Source organism: Tinamus guttatus, unplaced genomic scaffold, assembly GCF_059628265.1.
Source record: "Tinamus guttatus ecotype Peru unplaced genomic scaffold, ASM5962826v1 Tinamus_guttatus_pri_ptg000546l, whole genome shotgun sequence".
NCBI classification, from domain to species: Eukaryota; Metazoa; Chordata; class Aves; order Tinamiformes; family Tinamidae; genus Tinamus; species Tinamus guttatus.
The window spans coordinates 1,886,863-1,909,101 of record NW_028289080.1 but is presented as its reverse complement, the minus strand read 5'-3'; the positions used below and the strand labels follow the sequence as shown (position 1 = coordinate 1,909,101).

Genomic DNA, 22,239 nt, shown 5'->3' with positions numbered 1-22,239 from the left:
GGGCACAGAAGACTGGCGGTGCTGCCCTGGACCCTTCTACTCTTGGGAAGACTAGGGGCATGCTCCAGGTTGACTCCACTCCAAGTGGGTGCTGTCATAGGCAGAGCTTCATCTTTGTGATCATCATATATAACCTCTCCAGCACCTACCTAGATGCAGAGCAGCCAGCAGGGCCACCAAGGCCAAGAAGGTCTGTGCTGCATCTCAGGAGTTCAACAGGTAGGATACAGGGGAAGAGGGGAACCTCATGAAGTTGAATAGAGGGAAGGGCAGAATTGGACCTGGGGCAGAGTAACCCCCTGTCACACTAAAGGCTGTGGTCTGACATGTCAGAAAGCAGCCTACCAAGAGGCACCTGGCAGGCATGGTGGACAAGTAGATGGAGAGCAACGTGTCCTGATGGCCAAGCTGGTCAATGGTGTCCTGAGCTGTATTAGACAGAGCATAGACAGCAGGTTCAGGGAGGGGATCCTGCCTCCCTCTTCGATCAAGCCCTCCTGAGACCACATGCGCAGAGCTGTGCTTCCCACTACAAGAGAGACCTGGAGCTATTGGAGTGATTCCAGCATAGGGCTCCTAAGATGCTGAAGGGATGGGAGCATGTGTTATACAAGAAAAGGTGGAGAGAGCTGGGCCTATTCAGCGTGGAGAAGAGAAGCCTGATGTTGTCCTTTCTATTAGTGGATATAAATGTGAGAAGGGAGGGCATGAAGAGGATGGGTCCATAATCTTTTCAGTGGTACTCAGGGAAGCCTCTCATACTGGACACAACGTGTGTTTCTTGCTCTCATGGATGGGGCCATTGTGTTGTGGCAGGAAGGCAGGCCAAAGCCTCCCTTCAAGATACCTCCACCCATAACAGTACAATCTTGTCTTGGCAGGTGGCCAGCAGGCCTCCCTTGGAGCAAGGAAAACATCCAGCAAGTAGAGGAAGCCTGGTAGCTGCACACTGCCACATTAGGCAGTGCCACCCTTGCTGGTCTTTTTCTGCAGAGCTGTGCTCACTCTTCAGGACCCTGGCTATGGGCAGTGTGCAGTGCCAGTGATGGTAATCTGGCAAGCACTGCATGGGAGCAGAGCGTAGTAGATGGGGCACCATGAGGAGAGGTGTCCTGGCTTAGGGCAATGCAGGCAAAATGCCCACAGCAGCCATTGTAATGGACTGTCCTCATGCAAGGCTGGCCAAAGAGGGATGGATTTCATGCGAGAAGGATCACGTTTAGCAGGATATGCTACTTTTCTACCCCCGCCACCTCCATGATATGGCACAGTGAATGAAGTCTTCACTCCGGTGCAAAGACTCTACTTATGATTTGTTTTTATTTTTTATTTTTTTTAATAACAGGAAAGAGAGAAATGCACAGTGGAAGGACATAAAAGCTCAGGAAGCAGCCAGAGGGTTGTGTGGGAGTAACAATGGAGGCAGTTCCCCAAGGGGTCAGAGTCCCAAGCAGGCTCCAGTGACTGGTGACTCACGTGAACAAGGCCCTCCTGCATGGCCAGGCCATGGCTTCGCAGAGGCAGTGCCCCTTCACACCATGCTTACATGTCCTCAGAGACTCCCATGGTACAGCCCCACAGCACTCACAGTGACGCCCTGGGGCTGCTGACACCAATGTCATCAGAGCCTGCATCCGTGGGTGTTGAGGACAGGGCATCTGTTGCATCTCCTGGTGGCTCTGTGGGGTTCAGGGAGGGTCATCTGCCTTCTGGAAAGAGCAAACCCCATGAATGGCTGGGCATCTGCATGGCTGTACCAAGAGCAGTTTGGTGAGCAGAGCATGGCTTCCCACCTGGGAACCTCAAGTGGGTGCAGGGCGATGAGGGGACCTTCCTATGCCTGAGTCTGCGTGGGGTGGGGTCGGGCACGTGGTGGTAGGAAGCCCAGCACAAGTCCCTAATGTGGACCATCCTCTGCCTGGGGCAGCTTCTGCTGCAGCCTCCTTCATACTCTGGGGCTGACGTTGGTCCTACTCTCCTCAGCAGCCCTCCACATGATCACAGGAGGCACGGGGCTGCCAATGGGATAGAAACCTCCAGGGTAGCACCAAGTCAGGCTCATTCCAGGGCTCCATGGGACATTTTCAGGAAGGCCTTGGCCCCTTGAGGAGGCCTGCAGGTGGATGGAGGTGGTGCCCAGCTGCCTGCAAGTGTGACACCCACAGACCAGAAGCCCCCATGGAAATTAAAGTGCTACACTGAGCTCCAAGGCAGGAAGGAGGTGGTTCCCCTGCTGCATATGAGGACCCACAAGGAAGCAGCCATGGCAGGCTGAATGCCACTGTTTCTCAAAGCCCATGGACCTGCTGGGCTGCTGAACAGTCTATATCTCACCTTCCGCTTCTTTTTCTGCTCATCCAGCTGCATTTCACACTACGATCATGTGAGGCTTTTATGTATCAGTATCTCTCTGCAGTGACACTGCTACAGAAGTTGGAGCAAATCCAAAGCCACCCAGGAGCTCTGGGAACAAAAGTGAGGGGCACAGGAGACTGGTCGGGCTGCCCTGGACACTGTAACTCTTGGGAGCACTGAGGGAATGCCACAGGTTAACTCCACTCCATGCACAGAACTGTGCACAGTTCTGGACTCCCCACTGCAAGAGAGAAATGCAGCTACTGGAGTGAGTCCAGCATAGGGCTTCTAAGAAGCCAAAGGACTGGAAGCATGTGTCATACAAGGGGCCTGGACAGACTGGACAACTGGGCAGTGAGAAACCTCATGAGGTTCAACAAGGGCAAGTGTAAGGTCCCTGAAGCTGGGGAGGAATAACCCCAGACACCAGTACAGGCTGGGGACTGACCTTCTGGAGAGCAGCTCTGCAGAGAGGGTTGGGTGTCATAGTGGATGACAAGTTGATCATGAGGCCACAGTGTGCCCTCATGGCCAAGAAGGCCAATGGGATGCTGGGGTGCCTTAAGGAAGAGCGTCTCCAGCAGGTTGAGGGAGGTGACCTTCCCCCTCTACTCAGCCCTGGTGAGGCCACACTTGGAGTATTGTGACCAGTTCTGGGCCCCACAGTACAAGAGGGATGTGGAGCTGCTGGAGAGAGTCCAGTGCAGGGCTACAAGGATGATCAGGGGCCTGAAACATCTGCCCTATGAGGAGAGACTGAGAGAGCCAGGCCTGTTCAGCCTGAAGAAGAGAAGGCTGAGAGGGGATCTGAGGGAAGGCTGAGATATATAAATACTTCCAAGGGCGGGAGTGAGGAAGATGGGGCTGGCCTCTTTTCAGTGGTGGCCACCGATAGAACTAGAGGATATGGCCACAAACTGAAGCACCAGAAATTCCACAGGAACTTAAGGAAAAATTTCTTGACAGTGAGGGTGACAGAGTCCTGGAAGAGGTTGCCAAGAGAGGGTGTGGAATCTCCTTCTCTGGAGATCTTCAAAACCTGCTTGGATGCAATCCTGTGCCACGTGCTCTAGGTGACACTGCGTGTGCAAGGAGGTTGGACTAGATGATCTCTAAAGTTCCCTTCCAACTTTAAGAATTCAAAGTCAGACAGAATTGGGCCTGTTCAGCATGGAGAAGAAAAGCCTGAGGTTGGGCTTCTATTGGTGGATATAAATGTCAGAAGGGAGGGCGTGAAGAGGATGCGTCCATAATCTTTTCAGTGGTGCTCAGTGATGCCTCCTATGCTGAACGCAATGCATGTTTCTTGCTCTTGTGGATGTCGTTTTGTCGCAGGAAGGCCGGAAAAAGCCTCCCTTCGAGATACCTCCACCCATAACACTAGAATCTTCTCTTGACATTTAGGCTACAGGCCTCCCTTGGTGCAAGGAGAACACTGAGCGAGGAGAGGAAGCCTGGTAGCTGCACACTGCCACACTGGGCAGTGCCATCCTTGCTGGTCTCTTTCTGCAGAGCTGTGCTCACTCTTCAGGGCCCTGTCTGTGGGCAGTGTGCAGTGCCAGTGATGGTGATCTTGTAGGGATGAAATAGTTATTGTAGAGTGTACTAATAAGCTAGGCAATACTTAGTCTCGAAGTGCAAGGACTCTTGATAATTGGCAAGACAGGTAGCTATGCATGGAGGGGTTACCTATCTGCAAGGACTCCTGATATATGGCAGGTCAGGACGCTCTGCATGAACGGGTTGCCTATCTACAAGGACTCCTGATATATGGCAAGTCAGGATGATCTCCATGGAGGGGTTGCTTATCCAGAGGTCCCAGTCAGCAATAAAATATAGATAACATTGACATGAAAGCAGAACAGGAAAACAGGAGGGGGAACATTTTTGGGGTAAGAACGGTATAAAAGAGGGACGACCGAAGCGGTCAGGGTCCGTGGTGTGACCTCTGCGTGGGAAAGCCCGGACCCCAGCTAGCTGGTAATACTTATTATCTTTCTCCTATTATTAAAAAGCACAATATATCGATGGTGTTTGCCTCTTTCTCCGTCGATTTGAAAACCGGACCTAACAATCTGAGAAGCACAGAGAGGGAGCTGGGCGTAGCAGAGGGGCACCATGAGGAGAGGTGTCCTGGCTTAGGGCAATGCAGGCAAAATGCCCACAGCTTTTGGGGTCAGCCTGGGGCTGGTGACAGGGAGTGCCTGTTCGGCAGACAGAGCGGCTGAGCTGGAGAGAGGGGAGCTGCAGCCACGCAGCGAGCTCACGACCAGGAAGCTCATTGGATGGCCTCGTGTGTGATCATCTCGCTGATTGGCTGGTTGGGTTGCTCTGCTCCACGTGCTGCTTGGGCAGGGTGGGGGCTGCCCCAAGGTCGGAAGCTATATAAGTTGTGTTTAACCGCAAAAAAACGTCTTTGGCTCACCATCACAAAGACGCTGCTCCTCAATACGCCCACAAATGGTGCATGCACAGGGACTGAAATAGGCGACAGACAAGTTTGTCACACCAGGACATAGCTCGACTGAACAAAGGCTGAAAGGAAGCTGCGCGCACACAATTGCCTCCTGCAAGACAGAGGTAAGCAGTCGAGAACGATGGGGAATTCCATGACACAGGAGCAGAGGAATGCAGGAGAGGCGGCTGATTTGAAACGCCTCTTGAAATGGGCGCATGAGCAAGAATGGCATCTAAGTACTCATACAGTGTATGAGCCCCCAATGTGGGATAAGGTCGGGGTGATACTACGGGACAGGGCAGATGTGGCTGGCGGTGGGGGCTGGTGGTGGCAGCTGGGCATGCCCCTTGGGTGCCATGGTGGGGCGGCGGCGGCGCAGCTCGGTGCCGGCTGTGCTGCTTTGCGGGCTCCTGGGCGGCAGGCAGGTCGTGCTGCGGCTCCCACTTCAGGGTGAGCTGGCCCGGCACCGAGCTCAGCCTGCTTGTGAGTGGTGCTCTGTACAACTACATCATCATGACCACTGTGGATATCTTCCGCTCATATCCAGTGGCAAGGAGGAAGAAGAGAAGGACTATAACGGTCCTACTCCAGGAGAATTGTTGGAACCCCTTTTTAAGAAGAAAAAGAAACTGGTCAAGAAACAAACATCCAAGAATACTGTCTTGGGAAAATGATGATAAAGAACCCATTTTCAGATCCAGAACAAGAAACCCACTGTCAGAATCAGATCAAAAAGGAAAGGAAAGCCTAAAAGAGAGTGTAAAAGAAACACCTACAAAAATATAGAAGAGCAGATGACCCTGTGCTATCCTGTAGAAATGGGAAATGGCACACCCTGTAGCTTCAGACCCTCATCAAGCACAGTGATGTACACCTGCCATCCACAAGCTAAGCACGAGATGCTCTCTCTAGCCAAAATCACAACTGGTGAATACAAAGTGATTATACTGACACCTCTGTTACGCAGCGATCTGAAATAGAGGTTTTGTCAGCCAGGATCGCCACTTAAATCCCATATCCTGGAACAGCTAGAGAAATAGCAAGAACTGATGAAGATGCCTTTTAGAAGAATTAAGGAGGAAGAAATGCATTCAACAAAAGAAGAGAAATTTTCTTACATCCATAAACCAGCGGACAGCTCACTATTTTATAGTTCACACCCAATCCCACACTGAACTACCAGGTCTGAAAGCTGAGGGGAATCGCCATGCGGACGCCCTAGCAGGAGCCGTTTCCCTTTCAGACACATATCAACAAGCACGACTGTTCTACTCTTCCTTTCATTGAAGTGTGAAAGCGTTGCGCCATGTGTTCGCCATCTCTTTGGATCAAGTGCGGCAGATAGTGCAAACCTGTCTGGACTGCCGAATCCCCCCACGCTGGGAGTCAACTCTAGGGGACTGGAAGCACTTCAACTCTGGCAAACAGCTGTCACTCACATTCTGGAGTTCAGCCGATTAAAATATGTGCATGTCTCCATAGATATGTTCTCCTACATCTACGCATTGGCACATTGTGACGAGAAGGCTCGCGATGTTGGCCATCACTTCATAGGAGCATTTGCTACCCTAGGAGTGCGGGTTAGAGAATTAAAACAGATAATGGACCTGCCTGCACTTCACATGCACTCACAACATTTTTGCAGCAATGGGGGATTCGACACCACACAGGGATACCTCACTCACCCACAGGCCAGGCCGTTGTTGAGCGTGCGCACAGCACTCTCAAGACTATGCTAAACAAACAAAAAAGAGGGAGCAAGGGATACTCTCCACAAGAGAGGGTGCAGAAAGCTCTTTATGTGCTTAATTTTTTAAAATTGTTAAGTGGACAAGGCCCCACCAGTGCTGCGGTGGTTTCGCGGAAAAGAACCAACCCAACCCAGTGAGGCCATGGTGGAGGTGTGGGACCCACGGATGGGCCAGTGGGGATAAGCAGTACCACGGATAACATGGGACGAGGGTATGCTTGTGTCTCCACAGATCAAGGCCCACAGTTGATTCCTGCGTGATGGGTCTGATCAGCACTAGTGGCGGTCTCCTCCTCCCTAATGGCAGTGCCCTGGATCCCCTTACTATGTCTCACAAAAAAAAGGGCGGGGGAGATGTTGGGGTCAGCCTGAGGCTGGTGACAGGGAGTGCCTCCTTGGCAGACAGGGGCTGAGCCGGAGAGGTGGAAGCTGCAGCCACGCAGCCAGCTCATGACTAGGAAGCTCATTGGATGGCCTCGTGTGTGATCATCTCGCTTATTGGCTGGATGGGTTGCTGTGCTCCACGTGCTGCCTGGGCAGGGCGGGGACTGCTCCGAGGTCGGAGGCTGTATAAATTGTATTTAACCCCAAATAAAGGTGTATGGCTCACTATCACAAAGACCCTGCTGCTCAATACGTCCACACACAGCAGCCATTGTACTAGACTGGCCCGGCACAAGGCTGGCCAAAGAGGGATGGATTTCATGTGAGAAAGATCACACTTAGCAGGATATGATACTTGTCTACTCCAGCCACCCCCACAATATGGTAGAATGAATGAAGCCTTTACCCTGGTGGCAAGACTCCATACATGCTTCTTTTTAAATTATTTTTATTTATTTTTTTACCAGGAAAGAGAGAAATGCACAGTGCAAGGACATAAAAGCTCAGGCAGCACCTAGAGGGTTGCGTGGGAGTAACAACAGAGGCAGTTCGCCAAGGGTACAGAGTCCCAGGCCGGAGCCAGTGGATGATCACTCAGATGTCGTGAGTGATTCAAGGTCATCATAGCTTGCATTCCTGGGTGTTGAGGACAGGGCATCTGTTGCATCTCCTTGTGGCTCTGTGGTGCTCAATGAGGGTCGTCTTCCTTCTGGAAAGAGCAAACCCGGTGACTTAGAGAGGCCATTTCATGCCCGGGCTGCCAGGCCTGGACCAGGGCCCTCCTATGCCTAGCTGCTGCCCACTGCCATGGCTGTGTACAGAAGAGCCGCCTCTCCCTGCAGACTGGCACAAGACTCGCATCGGCTGCTGTCCAGGTTGTGGCACCTCTTACCTCCTAGCACTGCTGTCTCGCAGACAACTCTGTCGCTCAGCCCTGGAGCAGCAGCCTCTCCTGGATCCAGCACAGCTTCAGCATCGTCATATCCATCCAGGGGCTCGTGCCTGGTCATGGCAGGGGTGTCTGTGAGAGAAAGTAGAGTGAATCCAGGGTCGGGCTAGAGTTGCGTTGTTCCCACCCACAGGCTGCAGAGCTGTGGTTGCCACATAGCTGTGGTTGCCACATACCTGGTGCTGTCTTGGTGCTGCTGGCTTCCACGCTGTTGCTGGTGTAATAAGGCAGCTTTGTGGCTGAACCTTCGGATGGGGAGCCTGGAGCATGGGATGTTAAGGGAGGCTGCCTGGCCCCATGCCCTGGCCTGCACCCTGGGCATGATCACCTCACAACAGAGCGGGGACTGCGGAGAATATGGAGAAGCCCCCACATGGCAGCTCCTTGTGACCAGTACATGGCCAAGCTGTGATGTTGCGTGCTGCAGTGGGTTTGCGGGGACTTGCCACAGAGTTCTTAACTCAGCAGGGAAAGTTGCCGGGGGGGAAAGTTGCTGGGAGGGGCAGGGAAAGGCTGTTGGGAGCCATGTCCTCCCAGGTCCATGGCAAACCCACCTGAGCCACTCGGCATCTCCTGGTACTCTGGTGTCATGGTGTAGTCAAGCTCCTCATAGACGACCTCATAGGTTGCATCTGCATCTGTGCCAGGGCCTGGAATGAAAGGCAGCCATAAGACAAGGCCACAGGCACAGCACAGTGGATAGTAGGCATCACCTGCAGTCCTCCCGCTACCTCTGTGGCCCAGCCCCAAAGCTTTGTCCTATCCTCTGAGCGCATCAATATCCTTGCCTGGACGCTGGGCTGCACCAGGTCCTGCCCTCACCGTGACTTGGCCTCCACCATCTCACTGGTTCCCTGCCCGGAAATATGGGCTACCCCATGGGTGAGGAGTCTGGGAACCATCAGGAGTCCACAGCCCTCATTTGATCTGCTATGGCCCCCTGTCCTGGAAGCTTCAGCCCCACAGACCCCAGAGCAACAAACCTCTGCGTAGAGCAATTGCACGCCAAGCTTGCACAGCGAGGGCACCCAGGGCGAGGCAGAGAAGGGTGGCGAGAATGATGCAGAGCATGGTGGGCACTGGCATGGCCCCAGCAGCTGCTGAGAGCCTGCTGGGAGCACCTGTGAGGACAGCAAAATGTGGCACAGATGGATTGAGGGCAGGGCCTATCTCCCATCCTACATCTCTGAGGCAGCGGACACACGTGGCAATACAGGGGAGAAGCTGTGAGGACATGGAGGCCAAGGCAGTCCTCCCTCTGCCTGGGGCACAACTGCTGCATGAGCACGAGAAGAGGCAGTCCCCGGGCAGCTGGGTTCTTGGCAGAGTGGCTCCCCCTCCAGTGGGCTGGAGTTGCGCTGTCCCTGGGGCCTCCGTGCTGCCCTGCGTGCCGGACCTACCTGTGCAGGCTGTGCCATCTGGACAGATGGTTGCTGTGGCTGGTGTGGGAGGCCCTGCGCTGCCTGCAGGCTTCTCATCGCAGGTGATGTGGGTGTCCCCAGCAGAGTCGCAGGGCTGCAGGTGCCAGGGTGCCGAGGGGCAGTGCCACAAGGAGTTGGTTCCAGGCACACACTTCACCCAGGACAGCCAGGCAAGGCCTGAGCCCCATGTGTTTTCTGGGGCAGATTCCAGATGGCCTCCATCCCCACAACCCAACTGGCGACACACCACGCCGGCTGTGTCGGCGCTGGTGCTGTTGGCGCACACGGTGCCCCACGTCCCGTTGTAGAAGACCTCCAGGCGCCCAGTGCAGCTGCTGTCGCCCATGAGCCGCAGGTCTGTGAGCTCTGCAAGGGGGCAGCACAGGGGAGCCCAGCTCAGCTGAGGTGGGGCAGACACCCCCATTGTCCCAGCCACCCTGCACCCCTCGTGAGGCACAAGAGCAGCACCCCAAGGAGCAGACCCCTCGGCTCTGTGGAGAGAAGGCGCTGTCTAGGCCATCGTGGTTGGCACATGGTGTGGGGAGGTGGTCAGGGAGGAGAGTGGGGAGGGCTGCCCCTAAGGCTGCTCCCAGGGCAGCACAGTCCCCAGGCCTGGGGGCAGCGGTGCTGACCTGAGCAGACGACTGCTGCGCCGCTGCCCTGCCTGCAGCTGCCCCCTGCTGGGGCCGGCGCTGGGCAGTGCCAGAGTGTGGCTTCGGTGCCCAGGCATCCCCCGGCCCCCAGCCACACAGGCCCTGAGCCCTGGCCATACTGGGCTGAGCTGGGGGCTGCCAGGGCCCTGCCACAGCCCAGTTGGCGACAGACCACGGCGGCGTCCCACAGGTCCCAGTTGTCCTGGCAGATGCGGCTCCAGGCTCCGTTTATGTAGATCTCCACTCTCCCCGCACAGCGCCCGGGCCCGCTCGCCAGCCGCAGCCGCCGGCTCTCTGCAGCGAGAGACAGCACAGGGAGGGGAGGATGCTTGGGCCGCGCAGGGCCCCGCGGCCCTTCCTGGCACACTCACCCGAGCACACAACCGCCACGTCCTTGCTGTGGTTAGCTGCTGTGGCGCTGGGCAGCGTGGTGTTGCACTGGGCCACACGAGCCTCCGTGCCCAAGCACCGGAGCCCGTTCAGCCCCACAGGGCTGGACGCCGGCCCTGGCACCGGGGCCACATGTGCCTTTTGTGCCTCGCCACAGCGGAGCTGCCGACACACCACGCTGGCACTGCTGGTGTCCCAGTGCTCTGCCAGGACTCGGCCCCAGGCTCCGTGCAGGGCCACCTCCAGGCGCCCATCGCAGCGGCTCTCCCCGCCCACGAGACGCAGAGGTTCAGCACTACTTGGCCCTGCATGCAGGAGATATGCCCTGATGTGGGGCAGGGTTTACCGCAATGGGCGCCTGTCCTTAGGTCCCCTGTGGCTCCATGTCCACCAACCCCTTGGTTTGTGCCTGTGGCCAGGATTTGGTGTGAGTTTCTTATCATGGCCAGAGTATCAGAGCAGCAACAGGGCCGATGACAGCACCATGAGTACCAGGAAGCCCTGCTCCTGCCTCTGTTCCTGCAGCCCTGTGACTTGTCAAAGCCCTCCTCCTGTCCTCAGCGGCCCTATAGGACCACCTGCTTCTCCGGGTGACCCTCTGCCCCACAGCTCCTGGTAGCAGTCAAAGGAGAGGGCAACACCACCTCATCATTTGCTGCCTGCTCCCCTCCCAGAAGCAGGCCGTGTGGTTGATGCTGTCTACCCTGCACCCACCTGAGCAATTGACTGCAGCGGTGTTGCCTGGAGAACATGCAGGGATCCCCAGTGCTGTGGCAGGGCATGCTCCCAGGTGGGACTCAATCCCGCTGCAGTGAAACATGTCCTGCCACAGTGGGCCACTCCCTGACCCAAAATACCCTCCGTGGGGCACGGAGGTGAGAAACCCGCAGCCAAGCTGGTGGCAGAGCACCTGGGCATCACGCTTGTCCCAGCCGGTGTCACAGAGGGAGCGCCAGGTGCCCCGCACCTCCATCTCGACCCGCCCTGCACAGGCTGTGCTGCCGTTCACCAGCCTGAAGTCAGTGTAGGCTGGGAGAGACAAAGGGAGCGGGACATGGTAGCCCTGTGTCTATGCTCCTACATTGACAGGACATGCAGGAATTGCATCCACTGCTTCCCCACACCCTCCTGCCTCCCCATACACTGGGGGCTATCACAAGTCAGGCCTCAGTGTGTGTGTGTCCCGTGCCTACCTGTGGCATCCTTGTCCCCTCTACCAGCCTCCCTGCCCTCCCCTCAGCACACTCTGCCCCTCACCCCATGCTCTTACGGGAGCAGATGATTCCAGTGTCGCTGGCATGGGTGCATCCCTGGGCATGGGGCAGCCTGCGGGCGCAGGCAGACAGGAGGGATTCATTGCCTGCACACTCGAAGCCCCCGTCCCAGATGGGCCCAGCTCCAGAGCCAAAATGTGCCATGCTGGTGACTGCCAGAGGTGCACCACAGCCCAACTCCTTGCAGATGACGTTGGCAGCGTTGAGGTCCATGTAGGCCTCACAGAGGGTGGCCCATTCCCGGCCCTTCCTGACCTCCACACGGCCTGAGCAGGTGCCGTACCCACCAACCAGTCGCACAAATCCTGCCAAGAGAGAGAATGGGCTGTCCTGGGACTCTTAGGGATTTAATGTGGGGGGATAGAGGGTTTTCGCTTATGGCCTTGGTGCTTGCACATTCACCCAACAGTGAAGCAGCATACGGTGACCCCAGGACTCTTACCTTGGCAGATCACTCCAACATCCCAGTAATGGTAGCCTTTGTATGATCCCCATCCTGGGATAGTGCATTCCCACAGAGCAGACTCATCCCCACGACAGTCAACCAGAGCCATGTGGATGGGTCCAGACCCTTTCCCAAAGCGTGTGGAGATGTGAGCACTTTTGGCAGAGCCACAGCCCAGCTGTTGACACACCACTTCAGCATCCTCCATGTCCCAAAAGTCATCGATCACCGTGCCCCACTGGCCCCGCAGCTTCACCTCCACTCTGCCCTCACAGGGACCACTTCCATTCACAAGGCGCAGCTCCAGAGCACCTGCATCAGAAGTGTTGACAGGGCAAGAGGGTGCTGTATGTTGACCACATTCCTGCACCCCATCTCAGCCTGGGGAGGTAGAGATGGTGGAGAGGCCCTGGGCCTCGTTGTATTGGCTCCCAACCCCCCATAGTCATGTGGCTGTACGCCTGCATGTCACACAATTTCTCACCTGAGCATGTCACCCCAACATCCGTATCATGACCACAGATGTGCTGACCCCAGCCATAGTGGCGGCAGTTGTGGAGCGCTGTCTCAGTGCCACGGCAGTAGTAGACATGTAGCCAGATCTGTCCAGCTCCAGCCCCAAAAGGGGTGTATGCGGAGGTCCTGGTCACAGTGCCACATCCCAGCTGTTTGCAGACCACGGAGGCCTCACGGACATCCCAGTTGAAGTCGTCACTGCACACACTGCCCCACTGGCCCTCGTGCTTCACCTCCACCCGTCCTGCGCAGCGGCTGCCTCCGTTAACCAGCCGCAGTTCGCCGCTGCCTGTGGGTGCCCATGCAGAAGCGTAAAGGCGACAGAGTGCTCCAGCATGGTGTGCCATGGATAAAGGGTGCAGCCTGCCTTGACGAGGTGGTCTAGGGGACTGTTTCTGATGGCTGTCTCCCGTGCTCAAGGCTTCAAATTGCTGTTCTAGGTATGGCCCTTGCCTTCAACCTATGCTGGGCAGGTGGAAAAGTCCCGGGGAACAGCAGGACCCCAGGTATAAAGGCAGGGCCATATCCACACACTAAATGCCCATCACCAAAGTTAATGAGGACGTGGACCAGGACACGTCCTGCCACATGTGCTCAGCACTTGGTCCTGCGATGAAAAGCTCAGTCCCCACAGTAAGTCAGACACTCATCACTGCCTCCCACTCTAGGTAAGAGGACAAGCAACTCCAGTCCCAAGGAGCCCACAGGCACTCACCGCAGCAGAGATGCACACACAGCAGCAATCTCAGCGCCCTGGCAAGGAGCAGGCTATTGGTCATCATGCTGTTTTTCTCCTGCCCTATGGGATGGTGCTGAGTTCCCACTTGACTCCTCGACCATCTCCGCTCCCAGACAGGGGAGGGCAATATATAGGCAGAGATGCAAGCCCCACTGCCAGGGGAGCCAATCAGTGCAGCAAACACCTTTTGAGACATTATCTGGAGGGTTATCTCCCATCTGACAGAGTCTCAACCTCCAATAAACTTCTCCATCCACGCACATGCCCATATATGCAGTTCGGATCCACTTCTTGCGTCTTGTCCTTCCCACCACTGGGTGGGCATCTGCACGGCTGTACCAAGAGGAGTTTGGTGAGCAGAGCACAGCTCCCCACCTGGGAACATGCAGTGGGTACGGGGGGATGAGGGGACCTTCGTATGCCTGAGCCTGCATCGGGCGGGATCTGGCATGTGGTTCTAGGGAGCCCGGCACACATCCCTGATATGGACCATCCTCTGCCTGGGGCAGCATCTGCTACAGCTTCCTTCATGCTCTGGGGCTGATGTTGGTCCCATTATCCTCAGCAGCCCTCCACATGAGAACAGGAGGCACAAGAGCTGCCAGTGGGATAGATACTTGCAAGGTAGCACCAAGTGAGGCCCATGCCAGGACTCCATGGGACATTTTCAGGAAGGCCTTGGTTCCTTGCGGAGGCCTGCAGGTGGATGGAGGTGGTGCCCGGCTTCCTGCAAGTGTGACACTCACAGACCAGAAGCCTCCATGGAGATCAAGCTTGCCCCACGGAGCTTGGAGACAGGAAGGAAGGATCTCCTCTGTTGCATATATGGCCCTACAAGGAAGTGCCCGTGGCAGGATTAGTGCCACTTTTTATCAAAGCACATGTGTCTGCTGGGTTACTGAACAGTCTGTATCTCACCTCCTGCTTCTCTATGTGCTCATCTAGCTGCATTTCACACTACAATAATACGAGGCGTTGATCTATCTGTACCTCTTTGCAATGACACCGCCACAAAGAGCTGCAGCAAAACCAGAGCCGCTCAGGCACTCTAGGGACAAAGGTGAGGGACTCAGGGGAGTGGTGGTTCTGCCCTGGACCTGTCAAGCTGGATAGGAGTTGGACTGTGCAATATGTTAACTCCACTCTCTGTGAGTACTGTCACAGGAAGAGCTTCACATTTGTGATCATCACGTTTAACCTCCCCAGCATCTGCATGAGTGCAGAGCAGCCGGCAGGGCCACCGAGCCCAAGAAGGTCTATGCGGAGTCTCAGGAGCTCAACAGGCAGGAGATATGGGCAGAGGGGAAACTCATGAAATTGAATAGACGAAAGTGCAGAGTGTTGTTCCTGGGACAGAATACCCTGTTGCCACAGTAGAGGCTGTGGCCTGACATGCTGGAAAGCAGCCTTCAGAGAAAACACCTGGGAGGCATGATGGACAGCAAATAGACGGTGAGAAACGTGGCCAAGATGGCGAACGCTATCCTGGTCTGCATCAGGCAGAGCGCTGGCAGCAGGTTGAGGTAGAGGATCCTCCCTCCCTCTTTATTTAGACCTGGGGAAACCACATGTGCAGACATGTGCTCAGTTCTGGGCTCGCCACGAGAAGAGAGACCCTGAGCTATTGGAGTGAGTCCAGCATAGGGCTTCTAAGATGCTGAAGGGATGGGAGCATGTCTTGTACGAGGAAAGGTGGAGAGAGATGGATCTGTTCAGCGTGGAAAAGAGAAGCCTGACGTTGTTCTTTCTGTGAGTAGATATAAATGTCAGAAGGGAGGGCGTGAGGAGGATAGGCCCAGGATCTTTTCAGTGGTAGTCAAAGAGGCCTCCCACGCTGGATACAATGTGTGTTTCTTGCTGTCATGGAAAGGGTTGTCGCATTGTAGCAGGAAGGCAGGCCAAAGCCTCCCTTTGAGATACCTCCACCCTTGACACTAGAATCTTTCTTGAGAGTTTGCCTGCAGGCCTCCATTGAAGTGAGGAAAAAATGGAGTGAGAAGAGGAAGCCTGGTAGCTGCACACTGCCACGCTGGGCAGTGCCACCCTCGCTCGTCTCTTTCTGCAGAGCTGTGCTTACTCTGCGGTGCACTGTCTGTGGGCAGTGTGCAGTGGCAGTGATGGTGACCTGGCAAGCACTGCGTGGGAGCAGGGCGTAGTTGCGTCCCTGCTTAGGGCAATGCTCAGAGGGGTCGCTGCTTAGGGCAATGCAGGTGAAATGCCCAGAGAAACCGTTGTAATAGAGTGACCCCATGCAAGAGTGGCCAAAGAGGGAGCCTTCCCCAAGGCTCCACAGTCCCAAGAAGGTCCCAGTGGCTGGTCACTCAGGTGAACAAGGCCCTGCATGGCCAGGCCATGGCTTCGCAGAGGCAGCGCCCCTTGACATCAGGCTCATGTATCCTCAAGGACTCCCATGCTACAGTCCCACAACACTCACAGCGACGGGCTGGGGCTGCTGACCCCAATGTCGTCGTAGTCTGCATCCCTGGGTTTTGAGGATAGGTCATCTGTTGCATCTCCTGGTGGCTCTGTGGTGTTCAGGCAGGGTTGTCTTCTTTCTGGGCAGAGCAAACCCGGTGACCTAGAGAAGCCATTTCATGCCCTGGCTATCAGGCCCAGACCAGGGACCAGGGCAGCACAGTCCCCAGGCCTGGTGGCAACGGTGCTGACCTGAGCAGACGATTGCTGCGTCGCTGCCCTGCCTGCAGCTGCCTGCTGCTGGGGCTGGCGCTGGGCAGTGCCAGAGTGTGGCTTCGGTGCCCAGGCAGTCCCCGGCCCCCTGCCACACAGGCGCCGAGCCCTGGCCATAGTGGGCTGAGCGGGGGGCTGCCAGGGCCCTGCCACAGCCCAGCTGGCGACAGACCACGGCAGCGTCCCACAGGTCCCAGTTGTCCTGGCAGACGTGGCTCCAGGCTCCTTGCACGTAGACTTCCACTCTCCCCGCACAGCGCCCGGGCCCGCTCGCCAGCCGCAGTCGCCGGCTCTCTGCAGCGAGAGACAGCACGGGTAGGGGAGGCTGCTTGGGCCTCGCAGGACCCCATGGCCCTTCCCAGCACACTCACCTGAGCACACAGCCGCCACGTCCTCGCTGTGGCCGGCTGCTGTGGTGCTGGGCAGTGTGGTGTTGCACTGGGCCACGTGAGCCTCCGTGCCCACACACCGGAGCCCGTTCAGCCCCACAGGCCTGGACGCCGGCCCCGGCACTGGGGCCTCATGGGCCTTCTGTGCCTCGCCACAGCGGAGCTGCCGACACACTACGCTGGCACTGCTGGTGTCCCAGTGCTCTGCCAGGACTCGACCCCAAGCTCCGTGCAGGGCCACCTCCAGGCGCCCATCGCAGCGACTCTCCCCACCCACCAGACGCAGAGGTTCAGCACTACTTGGCCCTGCATGCAGGAGAGATGCCCTGATGTGGGGCAAGGTCTATCACAATGCGCGCCTGCCCGTAGGCCAGGATACTGTGCAAGTTTCCCATCATGGCCAGGGTATCAGAGGAGAGCAAAGAACCCCTGGCATATCCCTCCCTGGAGCGTCTCCAGCAGCAACAGGGCCAATGGCTGCAGCAGAGGTACCAGGAATCCCCGGGGGATAGATGGAGATAGATGGGGACATCATGTCCGCACTGCCCTGCTCCTGCCTCTGTTCCTGCAGCCCTGTGATTTTTCTGAGCATTCCCTCTGCCCTAATCGGTCCTGCAGGACCACCTGCTTCTCCAGGCAGTCCCTGTGCCCCACAGCTCCTGGTGGCAGTTGTGCAAGGGTGCAAACCCACTACCTCTTTTGCTACAAGGCCAAGTGCAAGGTCCTGCACCTGGGGAGGAATAACCCCAGACACCAGTACAGGCTGGGGACCGAGCTTGTGGAGAGCAGCTCTGCGGAGAAAGACCTGGGTGTCATGGTGGACGACAAGTTGACCATGAGGCAGCAGTGTGCCCTTGTGGCCAAAAAGGCCAATGGGATCCTGGGCTGCATTAAGAAGAGCATCTCTAGCAGGTCGAGGGAGGTGATCCTGCCCCTCTACTCAGCCCTGGTGAGGCCGCATCTGGAGTATTGTGTCCAGTTCTGGGCTCCACAGTACAAGAGGGATGTGGAGCTGCTGGAGAGAGTCCAGCGCAGGGCTACAAGGATGATCAGGGGCCTGGAACATCTGCCCTATGAGGAGAGGCTGAGGGAGCCGGGCCTGTTCAGCCTGGAGAAGAGAAGGCTGAGAGGGGATCTAATCAGTGTATATAAATACCTCAAGGGAGGGAGTGCAGAGGACGGTCATGGTCTCTTTTCAGTGGTGGCCACTGATAGGACTAGAGGAAATGGCCGGAAACTGAAACATCAAAAATTCCATAGGAACTTAAGGAAAAATTTCTTAACAGTGAGGGTGACAGAGCACTGGAACAGGCTGCCCAGAGAGGTTGTGGAGTCTCCTTCTCTGGAGATCTTCAAAACCCGTTTGGATGCAGTCCTGCGCCACGTGCTTTAGGTGTCCCTGCGTATCCAGGGGGGTTGGACTAGATGATCTCTAGAGGTCTCTTCCAACCCTAAGCATTCTATGATTCTATGATTCTATGATTCTACCAGGTCCCCTTCCAAAAGCAGGTCCTTGTGGTTGATGCTGTATACCCTGCACCCACCTGAGCAATTGACTGCAGCAGTGTTGCCCGGAGAACACGCAGGGATCCCCAGTGCTGTGGCAGGGCATGCTCCCAGGTGGGACTCGATCCTGCTGCATTGAAACGTTTCCCGCCACAACGGGCCACTCCCTGACCCAAAATAGCCTCCGTGGGACACGGAGGTGACAAACCCGCAGCCAAGCTGGCGGCAGAGCACCTGGGCGTCGCGCTCGTCCCAGCCGGTGTCACAGAGGGAGCGCCAGATGCCCCGCACCTCCATCTAGACCGGCCCTGTGCAGGCCGTGCTGCCATTCACCAGCCTGAAGTCCGTGTAGGCTGGGAGAGAGAAAGGGAGTAGTACGTGATAGCCCTCTGCCTATCTCCCTACAGTGATAGGGCATGCAGGAATTGCATCCTCTGCTTCCTCACACCCTCCTGCCTCCCCATACACTGGGGGCTGCCACAAGTCAGGCCTCAGTGCGTGTGTGTGCCCCATGCCTCCCTGGGGCAGCCTTGTCCCCTCTGCCGGCCTCTCTGCCCTCCCCTCAGCACACTCTTCCCCTCACCCCGCGCTCTTACGGGAGCAGATGATGCTGGTGTCATTGGCATGGATTCATCCCTCGGCATGGGGCAGCCTGCGAGCGCAGGCAGACAGGAGGGATTCATTGCCTGCACATTCAAAGCCTCCGTCCCAGATGGGCCCAGCTCCAGAGCCAAAATGTGCTGCCTTGGTGACTGCCAGAGCTGCACCACAGCCCAACTCCTTGCAGATGACGTGGGCAGCGTTGAGGTCCATGCGGTCCTCACAGAGGGTGGCCCATTCCCGGCCCTTCCTGACCTCCACACCTCCCGAGGAGGTGCCATCCACACCAACCAGCCACACAAATCCTACCAGGAGAGAGAGGGCACAGTGTCATGGCGCTCTCAGAAGCTTGATTTGAGGTGGTTCCTGAGACTTCAAAATCTCAGTGCTGGCAGAGCCATTCCGGGAGTAAGGCAGCCTGGGGTGGTGATACTAGGGCTCTAACCTTGGCAGATCACGCCAACATCCCTGTCTTGGTGCCTTTGTATGGACCCCATCCCTTGATATTGCATTCCTACATGACAGACTCATTCCCATGACAGTCGATAAACACTCAGTGAATGGGTCCAGACCTCCACCCGTCCTGCACAGCGTCTGCCTCCGTCAACCAGCCTCAGCTCCCCGGTGCCTGTGGGTGCCCACGGAGGAGTGTAAAGGAGACACAGAGCCCCCGCATGGTGTGTCATGAGTGAAGGTGCACCTGCTTTGACAGGTTGGCCTGGGAGACTGTTTGTATTGGCTGCCCACCACCTTCAAAGCTTCCACTTGCTGTTATGGCATGGCCCTTGCCTTCAGCCTATGCTTGTGCAGGTGGAAAAGTCCTGGGGAACAGCAGGACCCCAGGTGCAAAGGCAGGGCCATATCCACACTAAATACCCATCACCAAAGTTAACAAGGACATGGACCAGGACATGTCCTGCCACCTGTACTCAGCACTCTGCCCTACAATCAAAAGCACAGTCCCCACAGTAGCCCAGACACTCATCATTGCCTCCCACTCTCGGCATGAGGATGAGCAACTCCAGGCCCAAGGAGCCCACAGGCACTCACGGCAGCAGAGCTGCATGCACAGCAGCAGTCCCAGCGCCCTGGCAAGGAGCAGGCTATCGGTGATCATCCTGTTTCTCTCCTGCCCTATGGGACAGCCCCCAGCCCCCACTGGACTCGTGGACCACCACCCATGCCATAGTGGGAAGGGCAATATATAGGCAGAGATGCAAGGCCCACTGCCAGGGGAGACCATCTGGGCAGCAAATACCTTCTGAGACATTATCTGGAGGGTTATCTCCCATCTGACAGAGCCCCAACCTCCATTAAACTTCTCCATACTCACGTTTGGCCATATATGTGGCTCGAATCCGCTTCTTGCATCCTGTCCATCCCACCAATGGTTCGGCGGCTGCACAGCATGGCTGTACCAAGAGCAGTTTGGTGAGCAGAGCATGGCTCCCCACCTGAGAACATGCAGGGGGATGCACCTCCTTCCTATGCCTTAGCCTGCATGGGGTAGGATCTAGCATGTGGCGCTAGGACGCCCGGCACAGGTCCCTGATGGGGACCATCCTCTGCCTGGGGCAGCATCTGCTGCAGCCTCCTTCGTATTCTGGGACTGACATTGGTCCCACTGCCCTCAGCAGCCCTCCACATAAGCACATGAGACACAGGGTGAGCCAGTGGCATAGAAACCTCCAGGGTGGCACCAAGTGAGGCCCGTTCCAGGGCTCCATGGGACATTTTCAGGAAGGCCTTGGCCCCTTGCGAAGACCTGCAGGTGGATGGAGGTGGTGCCCAGCTGCCTGCAAGTGTGACACCCACAGACCAGAAGCCCCCATGGAAATTGAAGTTACAACACTGAGCTCTGAGGCAGGAAGGAGGTGGTTCCTCCGGTACATACACAGCCCCACAAGGAAGCAGCCGTGGCAGGGTGAACGCCGCTGTTTTTCGGAGCAAATGCATCTGCTGGGCCATTGAACAGTCTATATCTCAACTTCTACTTCTCTATCGGCTCATCCAGCTGCATTTCACACTACGATAATGCGAGGCTTTGATGTATCAGTATCTCTCTGCAATGACACTGCCACAAAAGCTGGAGCAAATCCAAAGCCACCCAGGAGCTCTGGGGACAAAGGTGAGGGGCACAGGAGACTGTTGGTGTTGCCCTGGACACTGTAACTCTTGGGAGCACTGAGGGCATGCCACAGGTTAACTCCACTCCATGCACAGAACTGTGCACAGTTCTGGGCTCCCCACTGCAAGAGAGAAATGGAGCTACTGGAGTGAGTCCAGCATAGGGCTTCTAAGAAGCCAAAGGACTGGAAGCATGTGTTATACAAGGGGCCTGGACAGACTGGACAACTGGGCAGTAAGAAACCTCATGAGGTTCAACAAGGGCAAGTGTAAGGTCCCTGAAGCTGGGGAGGAATAACCCCAGACACCAGTACAGGCTGGGTACTGACCTTCTGGAGAGCAGCTCCGCAAGAGAAGGACCTGGGCATCATGGTGGATGACAAGCTGACCATGAGGCCGTAGTGTGCCCTCATGGCCAAGAAGGCCAATGGGATCTTGGGGTGTGTTAAGAAGAGCGTCTCCAGCAGTTTGAGGGATGTGATCCTGCCCCTCTACTCAGTCCTGTTGAGGCCACACCTCTAGAGAACTGTTTCCATTTCTGAGCCCCCCAGTACGAGAACGGTGTGGAGTTAGTGGAGAGAGTCCAGCACAGGGCTACAAGGACCATCAGGTGCCTAGAACATCTGCCCTTTGAGGAAGAGCTGAGAGAACCGGGCCTGTTCAGCCTGAAGAAGAGAAGGCTAGGGGGGATCTCAGGGAAGACTGAGATATATAAAGACTTCAAGGGCAGGAGTGAGGAAGATGGGGCTGGCCTCTTTTCAGTGGTGGCCACCGATAGAACTAGGGAATATGGCAACAAACTGAAGCACCAGAAGTTTCACAGGAATTTAAGGAAAAATTTCTTGACAGTGAGGGTGACAGAGTTCTGGAAGAGGTTGCTGAGAGGGTGTGGAATCTCCTTCTCTGGAGATCTTCAAAACGCGCCTGGACACAATCGCGTGCCACATGCTCTAGGTGACCCTGTGTACGCAGGGAGACTGGACTAGGTGATCACTAAAGGTCTCTTCCAACATTAAAGGTTCCAATGATTCTATGATTCTATGAAAGGTGGACAGAGTTGGGCCTGTTCAGCATGGAGAAGAGGAGCCTGAGCTGGATCTTCTATTAGTAGACATAAATGTCAGAAGGTAGGGCTTGAAGAGGTAGGGTCCATAACCTTTTCAGTGGTGCTCAGTGATCCCTCCCAGGCTGGACAGAACGTGTGTTTCTTGCTGTCTTGGATGAGGCCATCGTGCTGCAGCCTGAAGGCAGCCCAAAACCTCCCTTGGAGATACCTACACCCATAACACTACCGTTGTCTCTTGTCATTTAGCCTGAAGGCCTCCCTTGAAGCAAGCATTTATTTTTATTTTTATTTTTATTAATAGAGATGAGAAAAATGCACAGTGAAAGTACATAAAAGCTCAGGCAGCAGTCAGAGAGTTGTGTGGGAGTAACAATGGAGGCAGTTCCCCAAAGGTCCAGAATCCCTAGCTCATCTGGTCACTCAGGTGAACAAGGCCCTGTGTGGCCAGGCCATGGCTTCGCAGAGGCAGCGCCCCTGGAAACTCTGCTCACATGTCCTGAGAGGCCCGCACAGTACAGCCCCACAGCAC

General features: G+C 56.1%; 1 protein-coding gene across 1 annotated transcript; it reads right to left on the bottom strand.

Moving 5' to 3' along the window:
• Nucleotides 1-1,584: 1,584 nt before the first annotated feature.
• Nucleotides 1,585-13,377, bottom strand: LOC148592642 (scavenger receptor cysteine-rich type 1 protein M130-like). The gene is given in 13 exon segments (XM_088534135.1): nucleotides 1,585-1,709; nucleotides 7,840-7,968; nucleotides 8,073-8,156; nucleotides 8,451-8,546; nucleotides 8,880-9,017; nucleotides 9,297-9,683; nucleotides 9,950-10,260; nucleotides 10,338-10,655; nucleotides 11,071-11,389; nucleotides 11,631-11,939; nucleotides 12,077-12,391; nucleotides 12,564-12,884; nucleotides 13,311-13,377. Coding segments are annotated over 13 exon segments (2,919 nt in total).
• Between the last annotated feature and the right edge of the window lie 8,862 nt (nucleotides 13,378-22,239).